Source organism: Strongyloides ratti, scaffold srae_chrx_scaffold0000003, assembly GCF_001040885.1.
Source record: "Strongyloides ratti genome assembly S_ratti_ED321, scaffold srae_chrx_scaffold0000003".
NCBI lineage: Eukaryota > Metazoa > Nematoda > Chromadorea > Rhabditida > Strongyloididae > Strongyloides > Strongyloides ratti.
Genome location: NW_020171511.1, coordinates 21,650 through 44,661, shown reverse-complemented (window position 1 = coordinate 44,661; position 23,012 = coordinate 21,650). Strand labels below are relative to the sequence as shown.

At 19.7% G+C, this 23,012-nt stretch overlaps 7 protein-coding genes across 7 annotated transcripts; 5 read left to right on the top strand and 2 right to left on the bottom strand.

Moving 5' to 3' along the window:
• Positions 1 to 4,019: 4,019 nt before the first annotated feature.
• Positions 4,020 to 4,688, top strand: SRAE_X000181800 (von Willebrand factor, type A domain-containing protein; the record flags this gene model as incomplete). The annotated part of the gene is made up of 1 exon (XM_024653263.1): positions 4,020 to 4,688. One exon carries the CDS (start codon positions 4,020 to 4,022, stop codon positions 4,686 to 4,688), a length of 669 nt encoding a protein of 222 aa, XP_024499288.1.
• Positions 4,689 to 5,729: 1,041 nt separating this feature from the next.
• SRAE_X000181700 (Hypothetical protein) lies at positions 5,730 to 6,683 on the top strand (the record flags this gene model as incomplete). Its single annotated transcript, XM_024653252.1, has 2 exons — positions 5,730 to 6,041; positions 6,090 to 6,683. The coding sequence occupies 2 exons, from the start codon at positions 5,730 to 5,732 to the stop codon at positions 6,681 to 6,683; spliced, it is 906 nt and encodes a 301-aa protein (XP_024499287.1).
• A 343-nt stretch (positions 6,684 to 7,026) lies between these two features.
• SRAE_X000181600 (Hypothetical protein) lies at positions 7,027 to 7,868 on the top strand (the record flags this gene model as incomplete). Its single annotated transcript, XM_024653240.1, has 3 exons — positions 7,027 to 7,170; positions 7,216 to 7,503; positions 7,548 to 7,868. 3 exons carry the CDS (start codon positions 7,027 to 7,029, stop codon positions 7,866 to 7,868), a joined length of 753 nt encoding a protein of 250 aa, XP_024499286.1.
• A 194-nt stretch (positions 7,869 to 8,062) lies between these two features.
• Positions 8,063 to 8,704, bottom strand: SRAE_X000181500 (ER lumen protein-retaining receptor; the record flags this gene model as incomplete). The annotated part of the gene is made up of 1 exon (XM_024653229.1): positions 8,063 to 8,704. The coding sequence occupies one exon, from the start codon at positions 8,702 to 8,704 to the stop codon at positions 8,063 to 8,065; it is 642 nt and encodes a 213-aa protein (XP_024499285.1).
• A 1,640-nt stretch (positions 8,705 to 10,344) lies between these two features.
• SRAE_X000181400 (Liquid facets) lies at positions 10,345 to 11,755 on the top strand (the record flags this gene model as incomplete). The annotated part of the gene is made up of 3 exons (XM_024653218.1): positions 10,345 to 10,430; positions 10,476 to 11,542; positions 11,589 to 11,755. 3 exons carry the CDS (start codon positions 10,345 to 10,347, stop codon positions 11,753 to 11,755), a joined length of 1,320 nt encoding a protein of 439 aa, XP_024499284.1.
• A 522-nt stretch (positions 11,756 to 12,277) lies between these two features.
• SRAE_X000181300 (FI18412p1) lies at positions 12,278 to 14,504 on the top strand (the record flags this gene model as incomplete). The annotated part of the gene is made up of 4 exons (XM_024653207.1): positions 12,278 to 12,283; positions 12,333 to 13,103; positions 13,155 to 14,084; positions 14,142 to 14,504. The coding sequence occupies 4 exons, from the start codon at positions 12,278 to 12,280 to the stop codon at positions 14,502 to 14,504; spliced, it is 2,070 nt and encodes a 689-aa protein (XP_024499283.1).
• Positions 14,505 to 14,930: 426 nt separating this feature from the next.
• On the bottom strand, positions 14,931 to 19,777 carry SRAE_X000181200 (cGMP-dependent protein kinase, isozyme 1; the record flags this gene model as incomplete). Its single annotated transcript, XM_024653196.1, has 3 exons — positions 14,931 to 16,988; positions 17,066 to 17,233; positions 19,655 to 19,777. The coding sequence occupies 3 exons, from the start codon at positions 19,775 to 19,777 to the stop codon at positions 14,931 to 14,933; spliced, it is 2,349 nt and encodes a 782-aa protein (XP_024499282.1).
• Between the last annotated feature and the right edge of the window lie 3,235 nt (positions 19,778 to 23,012).

Sequence of the window (23,012 nt, the reverse complement as noted above, 5' to 3'; positions counted from 1 at the left end):
GTATCTAACGGTTGTTGATTATAAATATATATATATGACGACATATAATAATAAACATTAATGTTAAAAAAAAATTAATTAACTACAGATTTATAATCGGCAAACATTTCTTTTTTTTGTTTAAAAAAAAAACAGACAATAATATATATATATGAGTAATTAAGGATAATCTTTAAAACAGAAGAATATTATATGAGCATATTTTGCTGGAAGTATTGAAAAAGCTATTATGAAAACACTTTATCAAAGTTAAAGGCCCAAAATTTATTAAGAAGATATAAAGAAGCCGCTTCATTGAAGTAACATCTTATTTCGATAATTATATCAAAGTGTAATTTACGCAATATCAAGTTTAACAGAATCTTTAACGATATAATGATATCACTTTAAAAATAAAAATAAAATATATTTAAATAGAAAATATATATATATAAATTTTAAGGATACAAAGAATTATCTTTATAAGGAAGTTAAATAATTATTTTCAGATGTAATAACATTATAGAAAACAAGAGAAACAGTATGTTATGATAATTATATAATTATTAGTAACATATTCTTAATAATCAAATGGATCCTAGTAATTTAAAAGTTGTAATATTGTAATTATTTACTTAAAACAATATATACAATACATTAAGAATAATTTAAAAAGTGTTAAAAGATACATGAGAAAAAATGACCACAATATAATTAATTTTCTAATTATAAAAAGATACTTTTTTATTTTTAACTTATTATAAAATAATTATTTAACAAATGGTGTGATACTCATATTTCTTTTAATTAATATATATTACCAGATGGTTTTAGAAAGTGATATGATCAAAAAAAAAAAAGATAATTTTATAAATTAATATTATTTTGAAAATGTTACATTAATACTTAAAAATTTATTTTTATAAAAATGTAATTTAATAAAATAAAAAATAAATAAATAAATAATTACTTTTAGTTATATTTATATAGACTTAAAATGTTTTTCTCATGTTTACATGGATGTTTGTATAATGATACAAGTATAAAGTTTATATTATGATACCTAATATCTAAATATAAGGACAGGTGATGATTTATCTCACTATTAGTTAAAAAGTATAAATTAAAAATTTAAGTAAATAAATAAGAAAGTTTAGGGAAAATTATGCTATTTGAAAAATCTTAAGTTTCATGAATGTATTATAAAGTATATTTAGGATAAATGTTTATATGAGATTTGTAACATTAAAGAATGTTAAAAGAAATGTGTGATGTAATATATAATGGAAATGACATAAGTAACTTTTGAAAATTAACTCATGCATTTTAAAAATAATATTATTTTTAGATATTTTAATTATTAAAATGAATTTTAGAAGAAATTACAATAACAAAGTAAGATTATGGTAAAGAAATATGAATAGTTATCATGATATGTATAATTGACAAGTCATATTTTCTTTCCTGTCTTCATCAAGAATAATTAAATTATAACAATGGTAAGAAAAGTATTAATATAATGATTTAATTTTAAAAGCATCATAATATAACACATTAAATGGCATATCTTTTTATTATATCTTGACTTTTAGATAATAGAAATATCTCATGATTTTAAACATTTACTATTTTGAAATGTATAATATATAAATATTCAATGCCTATTTAATATTCAGTGTGAAAAAAAGATAAAAAGAAATTGATAATTTAGTGAAATTTTTAATATTTATTTAAATGTAAAATAAATTGTATTTTTAAGGATATTGTCATTAAATATTATTCCCCTTACAGAGATACTACTTTAAATGATAGTAAAATATTTTATATTATATATATATTAATTAGAATATTTTTGATTTAAAATTTAAAAAAAAATATATATATGTATATAAAACATAAATTATATTTGGATTATTATGTATTTTAAGAAATAGATATATTTAATCAAGAATATAACACAAATAGAAGAAAAATAATTTTATCCTAATTAGCTTATTTCATAACGTTTAAGAACAAAATTTCTATTATAAAAAGAAAATTGATGAATAGTAGTATGAACCTTCTCCAGCTGAGGATTATCCTTTTATTGCCACTTTTCCTTTTTCTACCAAAACTTTGTAAGAAGATAATATAGTATAATAAAAGTCAAGATCTAGTTATAAGGTTTGATATTTATATAAGATTGCCGACTAACTATTTATAAATAGTTAAAAAAAAATGAAAATGTTTTGATTTTACCCATACCAGATGTATATTATTAATATATAATTATTATCTTCAATATTAAATTAATTTATCTTATTTTAATAATAATTAAAACATTTTAAAAAATTGAATAATATTATCTTATTTTATCATTATAAATATACTATTTAATAAAAAATAAATAAAAATTTTTATAATGTAATAAAATTAATTGATATTAACTTTATAGTCTAAAAATTTGTCACCACTTTACATTTGTAATAAGAATGATAAAAAATTTACTTTAAATTTTAAAAATTTAATGGATAGACTTCCATAATTACGATCACTATTTTCAATCTTCTCTTTTTATTTTGTATAACTTGGAATAACTTTCTATTTAAACTTAATAACATGCTTGTAATGCATTAGTAATAATAAATTACACATTTACTTTGTAATTTTATTTTAAAAATATATATACATATATAAATATAAAATTAAAAATAATATTATTTAAGTTTTAAAACTAAATTTAGTTCATAAAACTTTTTATAATATATATCTTTATATAAAAAAATAAAATAAAATATATTTTTATTTTTAATGTTTATTTTAATGACTTTTTATGGAATAGTAACATTTTATTAAAAAATGTTTAAATCTAATTGATATTTGAGAATGGGTAAAATATTTCTAATATGTATAAAAAAAATAAAAATATATTTATTCTTTGAAGTGAAAATAAAAATAGTTTAATAAAGTGAAATATAAAAATTATTAAATAATATAGTTAAAAATTTATGAAAAAAAAATTTTTTTTTTACACTTGATTAAAGTAAATACAAATGACAAGTTTATATTTGAATTTTAGATTTAAATAATATTCAGAAGATTGTAAAAAAATTATAAATGTTGTAATTAGAGTAATGCTATAAATCAAAAGTATTATTTATTTAATTAAATTCTATTCATACTTTTTAATACTATTCATTATTCATTTAATGATATATTCTTTTGAATTAAGGACAAAATACTTTAAATCTCTGAGAAAAGATAAAAGAATTATAAGGATTAATAACAATCATTTATATATTCTTTTGTGTTAAAAATAAGCAGGTTGTCTTCAAAATTATACCTAATACTTCATATACCAATAAAAGTAATCTGACAAGGATAAATATATAAAAATGTTAAAATTTATTATATCTTATTTTTTTTTATTGAACTATGAAGTGTATTTATGGTAATAAAGTATCAAATTGAAATTACCATTAAAAGTTATCATTTATTTTATTAATATATTTATTATTTATGTCATTTTTATCAATAAAACTTTTAAAGTTAACTTTTTCTTGAATAATTTATTTCTTATGTGTAATAGTTATTTTGGATAATGATATCAAATTATTTTAATAACATCCTTTTAACAACTTTTATTTGTGATAAGATAAAAATAAATCTTTAAATATAAAAAAAATTTAAAAATACCATCCGTAAATAATAAATTGAATTATTATTTTAAGATTGTAAATATAATATTATAGATTAATTTATACTTATCTCTTAAATTTTTAAAATGACCAATGTCTTATATTAAATACAATTTAGATCAAAAAAAAATTACAATCATCTGATAAAATATTCTTGTAATAAATCTAAGATAAGATAGTGAATTAAAAAGAAAAATTTTTTTCTTTGGTAATTTTTATTTGACTAATGACGAGCTTTTTAAAATATGAAAAAAGATATAATTATATGAACTGATAAAAAGTACAACTTGATTAAAGTTATATAAAAAGATTTACTTTGGCCAATTTTTTTTATTCTATCTATAACCATTAAATCTTTTTAATATGAAGGTAATTTATAAATTAATTTTATTCTTAACTATCATTAATACTATTTCCTTGACATACAAAATTGAAATTGGTAATGTGAAGAATAATAATGAATGCCAAGATGATACATGTAATATTGGTATTGTTTTTGATACATCATCTGATATTTTAAACAACCAGTTATTTATAAAATCAAAAAACATCCTTCAATATAATCTTTCAACAGAAATACCACATTTTAATCAAGTTTCTTTTACATCATTTAATGAAAATATAAATATTTCAACATTTGGTATGTTTAAAAACAAGGATGAATTTTCAGAAATAGTTAAATCATTAAAACAATCACCTGGATTTTCTTTGTCAAAAGCATTATATTCTGTTAATAATTTATCATATACCTCTACAAATAGACAATCAACATTTGTATTTATTTCCAAATATGATAAAGAAGAAATAAAAAAATCTATAGAATATGCTAAAGAATTATGGAAAAAGGGTTCACTTAATTTTATTATTATGGGTGATGGTATTTTACCAATACAATTATTACCTTTACATCCATCAAGTATATATTTATTAACTTTTGACAAAAATGATACAATACAATTAAAAAGTTTTTTTTATAATAATCTTTTATGTTTTGACAAAGATTGTTTAAAAAAAAAAGATATTAAATATTAAATAATTTTTAAATAGGTAATGATAAACAATAGTTTTTTATCTCATAATGTATTAATTGTTTAAATTTTAAAACGTTTTATAAAATAATTAATATACAAAATAAAAGTTATCCAAAATATATTATTTAAAAATTTATTATTAAAATTTAAATAAAATTTTTTTTTTATTTTTTAAACTTTTAAAGTTTACAATTTATACCTAATTAATAAAAGGTGTTTATATGTTTGTATCTTAAAATATTATGATAAAAAAAAAGAAAACATAAATAGAAATTGAAAATGATTGTAATAATAGATTTTAATAATTTGTTATTTTCATGAAACACTTTAATATTTCATTTAAAATATTTTTATGAAATTAACTTTATCTTGATTTTGAAACTTTTTATTAATAAACTTAAATTTGAAGGACATTTATATAAGTAACTTTTATGTTTTAAAAATTTTACATTTGAAATTAAAAATATATAAGGATATTTATTATAAATTTTTATATATTTTTTTTGTATTTGCTAAACTTTTTTAAAAATAAATATTAAATAATTCTAATTGGTAAACAATTGGAAAATATATTTTTATAAATACAAATTTATTTTATTTATAATTTCTTTGTTATGCAAAAAAAAAATTTAAATAATATTAATGATCTATAAATGATATAAAAATATCTGTTTAAAAATAAATTCTTTTAATTCATAATCAATTTTTTTTTGTTTTATTAAACCTAAAATATTTTAAATAATAAATTTTTTTTTGTAATAAAAACAATTATAAATAACATTATATAAAAACTGGTATTATAAATTGTATGTTCAATTATATAATAATTATCTCCAAATTATAATATTTTTATAATAACTATCAATTTACCTTGTTTTTAATTTTAATAATTTTTGATGAAAAAGTTCAACATATCTATTGTTATTAAAATTTAAAAAAATCTAAAATTTATAATTTTTTTATGATATCAAAAATATTAAAATTTTACTTATTTTACATTATCATATTTGATTATGTTTATTTTAGACTTTTGATATTTATAATGAGTAATAGTGTTAAAAGAAGAGAACAATTAGAAAAATATATTAATTTATTTAAAGAAATTGGTGAAAAACGTGATTTAGAAAATGAAAGAAAACGCATTATTATGATACCAGCTATAATTTCTATTATTTTAGTTGTTTGTCAGACGACAAATACACTTTATCTTGCCAATTATGCTTACAATGTCCGTCAACTATATACTGAATTTGATCTATATTTTAATAATGTTTTAAATAATAATATAACATGGCCAAAAGAAAATAATAATTCATTATCTAAAACAATAGAAAGGTTATCTGAAATAGATATGGTAATCAAATGAAAAAAAAAGTATTTAATTTTCTTTTTTTAATTTTAGTATCAAGAAACATTATGGGAATTATTTGTTTCAGAATTTTTAGAAATTGTATTTCCAATTGTATGTTTAATTACATTTGCTTATGAAATTACACTAAACAAAATTGGAAAAGTAATTAGTTTTAAAATTTTAGTAATTTATATTTTATGCCCTATTTTAACATTAATATTAAGTTTAGCTCAAGCATGTATGTTAGCTGTAACATTAACAAAACAAATTTTTCCTATTCGTTATGTTATAAATAAAGTATCAAATACATTATTAAGTCTTTATCCACAAGGAAGAAGTAGTTTAGAAAATTTTTTTAAATGTGAATTTTATGATACAATTGATGAATTACCACCATGTTCTGGTCTTTTTCATGATCAGGTTATGCCTATGTCTGGTATAAATTTTATGCTTGCACTTCATATAATTCCATTTTTATGTGGAATATATATGATAATTTATCATTTAAAATCAGATAATGTTGAACATTTATTTTTACACATTGAAACAATATATCCTCAAAAAGATTCAAATATTATTAATAATAATGAAATACCAAATTATCTCAATAAAGCACTAGGTTCAATTCAAACAAAGTATGGATGATTGGTAATTTATATTTTATCTTTTTTATTATATATCTATATCACAAACTTTTTATTTTATATATTAGTAATCTATATATATATGAATATTAAAAATAAACATTACTTTTATGATTAAAAATTATAAACTTAAATGATAAACTGATCAGGTTTCATCAAATTCATTTATACAAAACAAAACTTTAGATGTAAATAGTTTTTCTTATCATTTTATATAAAATGATAACATAAAAGTTTGTTAAAGAAAATTGATATTATTAAAATGTTTGTAATAATTATACTTTTATTTTTAACTATATTTGTGTGTACTTATTTCTAATTATAAATCTATATTTTATAATAAAATGTTACCACGTAGAGGAAGTTTTCAAATTGAAGACTTAGATGATGATTTTGGATATATTAAAAAACAATCATTAACTGGTAATGAAATAAGAAATGGCAATACAAATAGAGTTTATGAATCTACTACATATTCGAATGATAATGTATGTTTAAAGAATTATAAATAATTTTTAATTATTTTATTAAAGAATGTACTAGTTTATGAACCAATTGAATGTACTCCAAATATGTGCGCAAATCCATATGTATTGTTAAGATTTTTTGAATTAGCAGCACTTTTCGCAATTCATTGGTTAACACAAATTGTTTGTGGTAGAGATGATTGTACAATGATTCTTAATGAATTTGGTTATAAAGCAGAAGCTCAAGGTCTTGTCTTAGCTATTGATATGCTCCTTGCTGTAATAATTGCAATAATTATTGTTTGTTATTCATTAAATATGCATAAAGCATATCCAGATATTATTTTAATGATTGTAAGAATTTATTAAATAGAATAAAATAACTTATTTTTTTTTAGGAAAAAATTCATGGAATTTTAGGTTTTGTTCTTTTAATTATATGTGGAATAATTGGTTCTATTTATGCTGCACAGACTGCCTGGGATAGAGAATTAAATAGAATTGGACGAGCCACAGCTGGTGTCAGACCACAATGGATTGCAGCTGCCTGCCTAGAATTCGTCTTAGCATTCGTTTATTTGGCAGATTATATTGGTCAAAGAAAAGAAGGATATCCATTTTCATATTCTATTAATACAGCTAAAGATCGAACAAAACTTGAAGCCATTAGAAGACAAAAAATTATACGTGAACATAAACTTCGTCAACAATTTTATTAAAATAAATATTATGTCTTTTTTTTTTCTTCTCAATATTGGATTATCATATATTTAACAATAAAAAGATATCAAAAAATATATTTATACTATTATAAATTATTTCAATAAAAACTCCTAAATTTATTTGGAGATTGATGTAATATTAAAAAAAAAATATATCTTGCTATAATATTATATGATTTTTATAAACTTTTTTAGGCTGATAATTCAATATTTCTATGTTGTTGAACTACCTTTGTGACATAAAGATAGAAAAAGTCGGAATAAAGTACAGTTTGAACAATTCCTGCTACTACGGCAATTGGATCAACAAAATTTTCTGTATAATAACGATAAACCCAATTAACAATATATAAACCACGATATATTCCTAAACAAAATAAATAATGAGCAGTAATAGTTTCAGCAGATCCAGTTACTTGAAGCATAAATAATTGTGGCATTATAGCAACAGCTTCAAGATAAATTGAAAATGTCCACATAATTTCCATAAATGAAAAATCATGATTAACCAAAACTGATAAAATAATAGATGGTATTATTAAAAATTCCATACGGAATGTATCATGGTTACCATCATATGTTGGTTTAAATTTAATCCATATTAAATAAAGTGTTCCAATTGATGATCCTAAGAAAAATATCTTCATCATTGTATTGTAAAATGAAACAAAATTGGTAAATAAATCTAAATATCGTGTAACAAAAACAATCAAGAAAAGTATTTGAGATTTTCCTGAAATTCCTGAACATGATTTAGTTTTCCATATTTTGAATAAAAGGATAATAATTGCAAAAAGATGCGAAAGATCTGCAGCCAAGCGGAAAATATTCATGTTTCCGCTAATTGATTATTCTATGATAAACAAAATAATCTAAAAAAAAACTATATAAATATATATATATTCAAGATTTTAAGTTGGATTATTATTTAATGACTGAAACAATGCAATAAACTTTAAAAATAATGCGAAATAAGAACACGTCACTTGTGAATGGTCGTTTTAATAAAACAGACATATTTTGTTCGTGTATACTTTATCCCAATATCTCTTTGATAATATCATATAATATAAAATATCCTTTAAATATAATTTTATTATTATCTTTTATAAATTTATATCTTAAAATAAAAATAAGTAAAATATAATTTATTTGATGGATTAATGTAAAATTAGTATTTTATTACAACAATCAAAGGAATTTGGTAATCAATTTTAATAAAGATTAATGAATATTGACACTTTTTAATGTTTTTTTTTTATCATTTTATGGTATAAAATATGATTAAACATTTACATTGTAAAAATAAAATATTTTAATGATTCAATAATTACATTTAAAAATTCTATCTTTTCTTTCATATACATAAAATTTAATAAATTTTAAACTTTTATTAAAATTATTATTGTTTTAACGGTTTTTTCAAAATAATATTTTCTATCTACAATATATTTATTAAATGATAAAGAACAAGTTTAGTATAAAAATTCGTAGGAACACATGAAAACCTGTTAAGAAAACTAGACTTTTTGTTTAATATATTATTATTTAATGTAGTTTCAATGATTAAAATTTCCATTTTATAAGTAATAGAGTATGTATAAATCATAGATAAAATAAAAAAAAAAGAAAGAAGCATTTTTCTATTGTTTGTTTACATTTGGTCAACTTCTTTTACATTTTATAAGTAATCATATATTTAAAAATCTTTTCCTGTCCCTTTTTTACATTTATTATTTTTTGTTGTTGGTTTACCATATTATATATACTATATTATTTATTGATAAATATTTATATTTCATCCTAAAAAAATCTTATAGTATATATATATATTTATTAGTTATTTTTATAAAAACCTATAATATATAGTATTTTTAATAAAATTTTAACAATTTTTAATTTTAAATTAAAATATTTTATCTATTTTTATTATAATACATGGTCAGTAGAACATTTATTATGTTATTGAACAGTAATATATAAAAGTATTATAACAACAATAAAAACCTTATATATATATAAATGTATATATTTATTTTATTCACTATTAAATGTATAACTCTATAGATTGTAGTGCCTTTAATATCTATTATATTGTAAAAATATATTGAGTGATATGTATAACCAAATAACAAATTTTATGTCGTATGATAACTACTTATATATTTATAATATAAATAAAGAAATCTTTACTAATATTTTACAAAATAATTATTTCTCGAACAAATTATTTTATTCTTACACTTTATATATATATTTTTATTTTTAAAAATAAAAAAATTATTGTAAACAACGATTGAAATATTTTAGTGAAAATAATAAATATTTTTAATTTTTTATAATAAACATTTATTTTGTTAATGATTTTATTTTTTATTTTTTAATATACGTATATATATTATATATTATTAATCCAATTTTTTTATAGATCATTTTCAGTATTTTTTTTTATTATTAAAGATATTTTTTTATAATGTCAATATCAACAATTCGTAGACAAATGAAAAATGTTGCATGCAATTATTCAGATGCCCAAGTTAAAGTTAGAGAAGCAACAAGGTAATAAATATAATAATATTTAATTATAAAAATTTTTTTTTATAGCAATGATCCATGGGGTCCTAGTACTGTTATGATGTCAGAGATTGCTGATTTAACATATAATCCTGCAGCATTTAATGATATTATGATGATGCTTTTTAAAAGATTAAATGATCATGGAAAAAATTGGCGCCATGTTTATAAAAGTTTAATACTTTTAGATTATATTATTAAATGTGGAAGTGAAAGAATTGCCCAACAGTGTAGAGAAAATATTTATACTATTGAGACATTAAAAGATTTTCAACATGTTGAAGATAATAGAGATCAAGGATTAAATGTTCGTGAAAAAGCAAAACAAATGGTTATATTGTTAAAAGATGAAGAAAAACTTAAAACTGAAAGACAAAAATTCCAAGCAACAAGAAGAAGATTTGTACAGTCTGATAGTGTTAGAAATGGAAATGAGAGTAATGTTAATGGTAGAATTTCTGAACTTGAAGATGCAAGACCATCAAGTTTAAGTGAAGAAGAAATGCAATTACAAATTGCTTTAGCATTATCTAAAGAAGAAATGAAAAAAGAAGAAGATATTAGAAAAGGATATCATGCAAGACTTCAACATGCATTAGAAGAATCTAAAAAAGATAATTCAGATTCTTTATCAAATTTTGTTGATAAACCAGATAACATTAATGATATTAATAAAATTGAACAAAATAAACCAACAACAAATGTTATTGATGATTTACTTTCATTAGAATTTGGAACACCATCATTAGGGGAAAGTCATACTGCAACTACAATTCAACCAATAACTAATGATCCATGGGCACCATTAGAAAATAATTCAACTAATTTAAATCCTTGGAATTTACCAACTTATGAACAATCAACAGCATTACCATCAACTGTTGATCCTATGTCTTTCAATGTTTCAAATATCAATATGCCAAATGAAACTGTAAATAATAAAGTTACAGAAAATAATACAATGTTTTCAATGTTTGAAAAAAATGAACAAGATAAAAATGTAATAAAAGCTGAAAATTTTCTTGGTCCAAATTCAAATCTTGTTAATCTTGATAATCTTATGGGATGTTCATCTACTCCTGCTATAACAAAAACTTGTAAGTTTTATAAAAAAAATTTACCTTTATTAATATATTTTTTTAGCTGCAAATCCGTTTTTGCCTATATCGCAACAACCTACTAATCCATTTATAGTTCAACAAGGAACACCATTAACATTAAATGAATTAATTCAAGTTCAGCAACGTTCACAAGAAAAACCAACAACAATTAATTTACAAAATACAACCAATACATTTCCATTATTTTAAAAATATTGTAGTCAAATGAATTAATTTAAATGATTATCAATACAACTTTTTATTGATTTTTATAATTATAAAAAAATGAATATTTAAGAAAAAAACAGCTTATGGCATTTAACTAGTTTTGTATTGATATATTTTCAATAAAGATACAAAGAATTTTTTTTTTAAATAACTTAAAAACTTACTATATATACTTATATAAATATTTTTTTAAAAGTTTTGTTAATTATTTCATTCATTCATTCATTCAAATATAAATAATCGTATTATTAATTTATTTTACTTTAATATTTAAATACTACCATTTTGTACACGACCGAAGTAAGTGATTATCTTCCTTTGCATTGATGAAAATCTTTAGCTGTTGTACAAATGTTAGGAGTTTTGAAACATAGATATAAGAAGTATTCTAAACAATAAATAAAGTAAATAATTTTTCATTTTTGTAATTATATTTTATTTGTAATTTTTTTTTAATATTCTATTTATTACTATTAATTTATTATATTTTTATTTATTAATAAAATGACGGTAAATTAATAAAAAAAATTATTTTTATATATAAATTTTATTTATTTAGAATAATGAAATGAGTGATTTAAAAAAACCATTAAAAGGTAGAATTTTAAAATGGAATTATCAATTTAAAAGAAAATTTTCATTAAAAAATATTAAACGTGGAGTTTGTTCAATAATACCAGCTTTTTCATGGATCCCAAAATATAATTTAAAACGTTCATTGTTTAATGATCTTAGTGGTGGTCTTACATTAGCTGTTTTTGCACTACCACAAGGTATGGCACATGCATCAATTACTAATTTAGATCCTATTTATGGATTATATACATCTATATTAGCATCATTTTTATATGTTTTTTTTGGGCATTCAAGACATATTGCATTAGGAACATTTGCTATATTATCATTAGTTACAGAAAAAGCTATACATGAAGCAATGGAACAACATTATAATTATACAATACATATTAATACCACAAATAATAGTGAAATAATATCATCAACAATAAATGATATAAATACAACTGTTTCATATGATATAATTAATAATTCTACTGATAATAATAATCTTACAATTTTTGACAAATTCAATAATACATTAATAAGTACACCAATATCAAATATTCAAATATCATCTACTATAACATTTATGGTTGGTATTTTTCATTTATTAATAGCATTATCTGATAAAGAATTTTGGTCATGTTATGTATCAGAACAAGTATTATCTGGATTTGTTGTTGGTGGTGCTGTTCATGTATTTTTTTCTCAAGTAAGTGATGCTTTAGGAATTTCAATACCTAAAAGATCAGGTACTGGATATTTAATATATGTAAGTAAAATATATTAAAAAATATAATATTAATTATTAAAATTTATATAGCGTGTACAAGATTTATTTTATAAAATTCCAATGATACATTGGCCAACAGCAATTATAAGTTTATCATCATTTTTTTTTATGATATTTTGTCGTGAAATATTAAATGTTTCAATAATACGTGTATTTAGAATACCTGTACCATATGAATTAATTTTAATTATTATTGCTACAACTGCTACAAATTTTGCCAATTTATCTACTAGATATAAAATAAAAGTTGTTGGTATGATTCCATCAAAATTGCCTGTTCCAGCAGTACCAAATTTTAATATTATACCATATATAATTCTTAATGCATTTATGATATCAATTGTCTCTGGTGCTATACATATATCAGTTGTAAAAATTGTTGAAAAAAGATATAAATGTCAAATAGATGGAAGTCAAGAATTAAGATCTCTTGGATTAGTATCAATTATATCATCATTTTTTCCAACATTTACTGTAACATCTGGTTTTGCAAGATCTGTTTTTGGTGCTGCAGCAAATAATTGTACACAGTTAACAAGTTTTTTTACTGGAACAGCATTATTATTTTTAATATTATATATTGCTCCAGCATTAGAATATCTTCCTAAAAGTGTTTTAGCAACTATGATTATTGTTGCTCAAAAAGCATCAATTGAAAAAGTTAAAGATGTCAAACAGTTATATCCTATCTTTAAAATTGATTGTCTTATTTTTATTGTAAGTTTTTTATTTACAATATATTTTGATATGGCAATTGGATTAGCATTATCTGTAACATTTGCAATATTAACAACTGTAGCTAGAAGTCAATATCCAAGATGGCATTTTATGGTAAAAAATATGGAAAATGGTGATTTTAAAGAAACATCAAAAAACGATATTCAATATATTGATGAAGAAATTTGTATTATTCGTATGGATGGTCCCTTAATATTTACATCAGTACAAAAGTTTTTTAAAGTAAGTTAAAAAAAAAAATTCTTACATATTATATTCAATGTATGTATAATTATTTAGGCAGTTAGAGAAGCATTAAGATTATGGGAAAAAAGAAATTTATTGTTAGAATCACGGGTAAATACACATGATTATTTAAATCTCGATTTTACAAAAAAGAAAATTGAATTTCCTTTAATAATTGATTGTTCTGGTTTCCCATATGTTGATTATCAAGGAATGTGTGCAATGATAAGAGTTTATAATGAATTATATTCTGAAGGTATTGAAGTTTATTATGCTGGAGCCAGAAAAGATGTATCAGAAACATTAAAAAACAGTGATTTTTTAAAAGTTGTTCCAGAAAAAAATATTTTTCCAATACTTAATATGGCAGTTAATGAAATAAAAACAAAGTTAAAAATTGATACAAAAGATAATTAAATTGAAAGAAATTTTATTTGTAAAATATAGTGTATTAATTGATACATTGTATTACATGAAATAAAAAGCATATTTTTTTTAAAAAAGTTGCACCTTAAAAAATTATTTTTATATATAAAATATTACTAATAATAAAGAAATATTATTTCAATGTCATTATTTATAAGTAATTATATTTTTCTTTTCATAAAAAAATAAAAAGAAAGATTATGACAATTATTTTTTAAAAGAAAATATATGATTATAATAGAGAATATGTAAACAATTGAAATTCACATCTTATGCACAAATATATATATAAATGTGCATTATTATAAAGCAATTTTTTTTTTGTACTTTAAAAAAAGCATTATTTGTTAAAATTGTATGTAGAAAAATTTAGAAATGTTGATATAAGAAATTTTTTTTTTTTGCTTTCAATTTTCTTTAAAATCCTTCATCCCAACCAGAAAACTCATCTGGTGGTACATCTTGATCTGGAGGATAATTATCAAAATTACTTACATCAGCTGGATGAGTTACTTTTGGAAAGATTGGAGCTTTTAATGTTCTACTTCTTAAACCATCCCAATCAAATCCCATGAACCATCTATTTTTGCGTATATCATTAACACCACCAGATCCAGATCCAAGACGTTCAGAAGGATTATCTCTACAAAGTTTTTTAACAAGAGCTGTAGCAGTTTTTCCTATTCTTCTATTTGGAATTTCAAGTGCATCAACACCTTTTAAAATTAATGTATATGTTTTCATTGGATCTGATGCTTGGAAAGGTGGTCTTCCAAGCATTAATTCACAAATATATATTCCAATAGCCCAATAATCAGCGGCTTGATCATGGCCTTTATTAAGAATAATTTCAGGTGAAACATATTCTGGTGTTCCACAAAATGTCCATGTTTTTTTACCACTAGGAACTTTTTTAGCAAATCCAAAGTCAACTAATTTAAGATAACCAGTATTTGTAAGTAGACAATTTTCTGGTTTTAAATCTCGATAAACAATTGATTTACGATGAAGATATTCTAATCCTTCAAGAACACATGCAACATAAAAACGTGCTGTGTAATCATCAAAATGACCACGATCTCTTAATGTTGTCCATAATTCACCACCAAGACATGCTTCAAGAAGCATATAAACATATTTTGTATCACGAAATGTTTTGTATAATGTAACAATCCAATCTGTTCGTAATTCTAACATAATATTTCTTTCTGAAAAAATATGTTCTTGTTGACGAGTATCAACAATATGTTTTTTTTTAAGTGCTTTTAATGCAAATGTTTTTAATTTATCACCATTAATACATACTAATTCAACACGACCAAATCCACCAACACCAAGTGTTGCAATTCTTTTTAAATTTCTTAATTGAACATTTACTAATTCTTTATCAATTGCAACTTTTTCTGGACTTGCAGCTTCAATAACTGGAATAATTGTTGAAGAATTTACAACAACACGACGATGGCTATCACCATAATCACGTTTCAAAGCTTCTAAATCACCAATTAATTTTAAAAATGATTCCCTATCTAATGTAAGAACTTCAACACCTGGTACCATTGCAGTAACAGTTGCTGTACGAAGTTCCTCACCGAGTAATGCTTTTTCACCAAAGAAATCACCTTGTTTAAGGATACGAATTTCTCTGGGTGTATGATCACCATCAATATACTGTGTAACACGAACTTGACCACTATTTATAATGAAAAAGGTATCACCTTTTTCACCTTCACGTATAATTACATGTCCACCAGCGTAATACTCTTGATCCATAACATCAGCAACTTTAGAAATTCTATCTTCACTTAAATTTTCAAATATTGAAATCTTTTTCAAGAAATTCATTAATTGATTATGACGTTCCATTCCCATTCTCATTGTTATCATTTGAAAAACGTGTCTATCTAATACCCAAAGAAGTACATCAGATAATGCCCGAACACTAGCTGTTCTTGTACAATTATACAATATTGCAAGTTCTCCCATAACAATACCTGGTCCAATTGTACTAAGAACTTGATTTTCTCTTGATACTTCTAATTGGCCTTCACCAATAACAAATACACGATCTCCAGGATCACCTTCTCTTATTACCCATTCTCCGGCTTTAACGCGCATTTCATACATACATTCTACACATTCTATAACTTGTTCTTTTTCTAATTGTCTTAAAAAGTCATTTTTTTGAACGGCATCTCTAATTAATTGTTTTGCGCCAGCTGATTTAGCATGATGTTGTAGTGTGGCTGTACGATTTTGATCAATATTTGCGGGTTCAGCAGAAACGGCAACTTTTTTAGCTCTTGAAGTATGTCCATCTTTATTTGAAAAATGTTCTTTAATTTGTGAAGTATCATTTTCCGTAATACATTTTTGTGACTCAACATTACTTTCAGCACTATTATTTTTTTGTTGAAGTGTAGTAGCATTTGCTGTTGTTTGTTCTAATACTGATCGTAATTTATCACATTCACCCTAAATATTTTTATTTATTATTAATAATAAAATTTTGATGAATAGAAAATAAAGTTATTAATATTTAATATACTTACTTGAAAATATTTTTTTTGTCTTTCAAGTTCTTTGATTTCTTGATCTCTTTGTTCCAATGATTGTTGATATTGACGTATAAGACGATCTTTTTTATCAATAGCATCTTCCATTTGAGGAATTAACTTTTGCAACTCATTGGCATCATAAACTCTATTTCCAACTTGTACCTGTGCAATGAACATTGTAAAAATATATATTTATTAGAATATTCTAGAAATTTTAATGTTTTAAAGTATGACAAAATTAATATTAATATATGTTTATTACAACGCTTAATCTAATAAACTTTAAAAAAAAAAGTAATATTATATTTTTTATTTATTAAATTAATAATATATTTTTAAAGTGATTGTTATATAAATTATTTAAAATATAATAAATATTAAGACATAATTTATTAATGTATATAAGAGTAATGAGTAAAAAAAAGTTGTAAACTGAATATATATTATAAATATATATATATATATCAGATTAATAGAAAATGTATTTGCAAATGCATATTATGAAGTAATTTGTTTAAAAACATTTCAAGAAATTAAATTTTTGTTTGTTGAAAAAGAAAAAGAAAGCAACTTCATTATAACATAAGTTATATATTTTCTTACTCTATTACTTATATTCCTTTATTTTTATTTTTTATTTTTAAAGCCCATATGCCGTTCTTATTCTTTACTACCTAATATATAAAATATTATGTACATTTCCTAAAAAAGAAATAAAGAAAATATTCTAACTAACTAACAAAATTTTTGATTATATAAAAATATATAGATTAAAAATTAATTAATATTAAATTTTAAACATTTTAATAGGAATAATATTTTATGTTATAGTATTTAAAAAAAAATTTTTTTTTGAATTATATAACAAAAAGAAATATATATATATATATATTAATAAAATATAAGAAAAATTTTTTAAAGTTTACGGTAAAATCAAGTAATTGTTTTTTTTTTTTAAAGACAAATTATTTTACTAGTATGGATGAAATAAATGTTAATATATAAACGTTTTTCTTTCACATGATTTATAACATTTAAAAATGTTTTACGAAAAAAAGAAAAAATATTATTTAAACAATAAATTAGTGTATGTATATACTCTATTTTTGAGTAACTAAAAAATACTTGAAAAATAAAATGATAAAATTATTGTAGCAGTTTAAATGTTTATTATTAAATTTATTTACATTTATAAAATAAAAATTTAACTTTAATAACAATTTTAAACTATTATGATTCCTTAATTTTATATAAAAAAAGCTAAAATATTTATTTATCTAACATTTTATAATATATAATAAATTTTAAAATGTAAGTACTAACAAATTTTATTTATTTTTTTATTTATTTTTATATAAGTAATAATTTTGGGTGAATAAAAATTTAAGCAATTATTGAGTATAAAATTATATAAATGACCATAAGAAATATAAATAAATGATAATAAAATATTTAATGATACTAATTAACACTGTGTGATATTATTATATAATAATTATTTCCAATTAATAACATAATGTGTGCCTTTTTGATATAATTTTAATAAGAATTTTCTTATAATATTACATTATAAAAATTTTTAAAGAAAAAGTATCTAACAAAAGGGAGGTTGGGGAATTTGTCTATTGCAAATATTATCATATAAAACAATAGAAAATAAGCCAATTGCATATATTTTTGGTGAATTTATCATTTAAAAAGTTAAAACTGACATAATTTTACTATGTATTATAACGATACTTCAAAACACTTTTTGTGTTATATTATTAAATTATTAAAGCTTATCAGATTATAATATCAATAAACGAATGAATAGTAAAATAAAAGTATTTTTTTTTCCAATTAATATAAATTGAAAAAAAAAAATTTACAAATAAAGGCAAATATTCTACTCATAGGGATATTTCAATAAAAAAAAATAACAAATTTTTAAAAAGTGTTCTAATTTAAATATTCAAAACAAGAACATAACTTTACAATAGATTTTTTTTATAAAAATAAATAAATAAAAAAAAACAATTATTTAATGTTATTTTCTGTTATTGAAAATAGTTTTTTTAATAGAAATAAAGTTGTAGTTGAATAAAAAATCTAAAAATATTTCAAAAAATTGTTTAAAAATAATATAAAAAAATAATGTCTATGCATGAAAGTTAAAAAATATAAATATATATATACTACTTTCAAAATTTGATTGAAAGGGACAAAAATTGTTAATATAATGAAGCGTAGAATATAATTAAAAAACATTTTATACCCGTGTTTTTAACCGCATTATTTTGCATTTAATAGCTTGCAATAAATGTTTATTTTTTTAAATACCATTTGATGAAGTTAGTTTTTAAATCAGTTTTTAATCTTTTTATAATGTTAGTATATTTTTCAAAATGCGCTCTTATTAGTAATTTTTTTTTAATCAATTGTCAAAATCAGTAATAATTTATCAAAAATATAAAATGTATGTATATTTTAATTTTAACAACTTATACACCTATTATCATACTTTTAAATATAGTTTTTTTTTTGTCATACTTAACAATTATTTATTTTTTTTTAAAAATAGATATTTAAAATATCACTTACCTGTAAATTGGATGTAGATAAACTGCCTGATTGCTTTCTTAATTTAGAAAAGAATGAACGTATACCTGCTCCATGATGACCACTGCTGGTCGGTCTAGCAGTTGCTGAAGCTGACTGACTCATTGACCGTTTTCTAGAGTTTTTATTTAAATTATTAACACAAGATTATTTTTAGATTAATTATATAAAAAAAAGGAAATGTAATTAATTGGTTCTAAAAAAAATGTTATTAAAAGTATAAAATTTTTTTAATAGGAAAAATATTAATATATATATGATAAAATAAAAAAAAATGAATCAAAAATAAATTATTATACGTTAAATATAATGTATATATATTATCCAATTGTCATTACAAAGTTAAAAAAGAAAAAAAAAAGAAGATAATATGAGTGACAAAATATTATTGATAGATAGTGATATAAATATATCTTATCATATAAAAATTTTTATAAATAAATATAATTACATTAATTACATTTTTAAAGGATCAATGAATTTTATTTATTGATTTAAATATATGCTTTAAGCATAAGTAAAACAATTTTAGCTGCATCATCCTTTTTATTGTTTGGAAAAGACTCTATTAAGAATAAACAATACATTTTTTGTTATCAAAAATATACTACTTATTCTTTTTACTATTTAAAAATCTATCCAGTGGTAATTGAAACATTCACAAATGTGTTAAGAAGAGTAATCTATTTCAAAAAAAAATATGAAGGTTATTTTATTTTTACTACCTATTAAGTATTAATTGAAGCAAATTTTATTTATAAAATTTATAGAATTTGAAACACTTTTAAATTAAATAAATATAATGGCACAAAATTAATTACATTAGTTAAAAATATCTATTTAACTAAAATAAAAGAAATGTATTATAATAAGATGTTTTTAAAAAGACTTTTAAAACTAAAAAATAAAGCAAATATTTTGTTCTCAAAAAATACATATGTTTTTTTTTAATGGCTATATACAATACATGTAAATAAAAAAAATTATATTATATAAATAAAAAAATAACTATATTTATTAAATTACAACATAATAATGATAATAATAAAAACATACATAAATACATATGAAGTATAATTTTTAAGATATGATTAAACTAATGATTTTCTTTTTAAAAAATATACTTAATATAATAATAAAAAAATAATGCTTTTATTTGAGTAAAATAATGTTTGATTTACTTCCACGTTTTCCCCTTACTTTTTCTATATATTATTATCTATATATATATATATATATATATATATATATATGCATACATATATTGACAATTATCTGTCATACATTTATATTTTATATCATATCAAATGATTGATAAAAAAATATTAAGTATAATTTGTTCATAAAAAAAATAAACTAAAAATAAAATTTTATTAGCGAGCATAAAAATAGATAGAAGAAATATATATTAGATCAGAAAACATTTTATTGAATTATGTATAAATATATTTATATATTTTTATGTATATATATATATTCATATATTATATAAAATATTACTTTACTATATTAACAGGAATGGTAAAAGAAAATTGTCAAAGATAACTCAGAATATCTAATTTTTGATGTAAACCAAAATATTAAAAAAAAAATGTCAAAAGAAATTAGAAAATATAAAATGAATATAAAAAAAAATCAAGTAGTTTTATTTATATAAAAATCAAACTAAAATTAAAAAAAAAATATTTCAACAATTTTAAAAATTCGTACTTTTATTTTTAAAGTAGATTTTATTAAAATGACAATAAATTATTTAATTAAAATCAAAAAAAAAAATTAAATTTGATTAGCATACATAGATATTTAGTAATAAAAATAAATAATGATTGTATATTATCTAATAATTTTTAGCACAAATATTACAATTTATATTCTTTAAAACATTATATTACATACTGTATTACTTCCATTAATTTTTTTTTTCTTATTCAAATTTATGTGTAAAATATTTGTTTATATTAAATTAGTATTATATTGAGTTATTTAACAAAACTATTTTATTTATGTTTGTTAAAAGTAAAATATTAAAATTTCAAAAATGTCTACACATATGTAAAAATTTTAAAAAAAAAGCAATAAAATTATGATAATTTATAAAATAAAATTTATGTTAAAATATAAGTTTGTGATAAAAAAAAAATGATTACAAATTAATATAAGAAGAATTAAACATTATTTTTTTAATATAACTTTTAATATCAACTTTATTTTGAATTTAATGATGAATAAAAAAGTATACTTAATTTGAAATATTAATTAATGTAAACTGTTAATAAATTATATAATTTTGAAAACTTTCTAAAGTGGTAAACTAACTATTTTAATGGAATAATTTAACAGAAAAAAAAATATATTAAACAAATAAAAAATGATGCAATGTTTGTGAGATAATAATTTTATTTATTAAAACATTATTATCAAAGGGCAGATATATTAAATTGCCTGATAATAAATATGTCTATGGCATATTTTTTATGACAAATGTCAAAATATACATTTGATAATAATACTATTGATATATATACATTTTTTTTTATAATGAACCATTTTTAAAAAATATAATACTTATTTAACCTATTATATATTTTAATGATGAATAAATTATAAAAAAAGGGATTAACAAGAATAATTAAACTAAAAAAAAAAAAAAAAAGTTGCATATATAAAATAATAGTAATAATTTAAGTTTTATAAAATTGCAAAAGAAAAAATATAGAAATAAATAATTTTTATAAAATATATTTGACATTTTTAAAATATTTTGTATTTTAAATTGATATGTACAAATTTTTAAACATTTTAAATACGTTATATAAAAGTAAAAGTTAGAAAAGTTTTAAAATAAATTAATTATATCCATGGCTTTGCATATATTCATTTTCTTAATTATTAATTTTAATAAAAAATCTATATATATTTATAAATAAATAAATATTACATAGATAGCAATATCATATACGGGTTTTACTAATAATAATTTTCAACTACAGAAATAACGCATTAATATAGTGTTTATGCATGTGAGAAGCGAAAAAAAAATTGTTAATAATTAATGACAAATACATGGGTAAAGTAAAACGTTATCGTTATTCTTTTTATAAAATTTTGTCAGTTATACTTAATACTATTAAATAAAAAAAAAATAAATTTATTAAATTGAAAAAAAAAATATAGAAAAAAAAAATGTTTAAAAAATTGTTATGCTATCTTTGTTATAGACAATATTTATTTTTTTTTTTTTAATTTTTAAATTACAAAGTTATTTATTTTTAAGAATGAAAAAATGCATAAGGCAAAATTTATAAGAGAATTAAATATTTAAATAATTCAGACTTTTTTA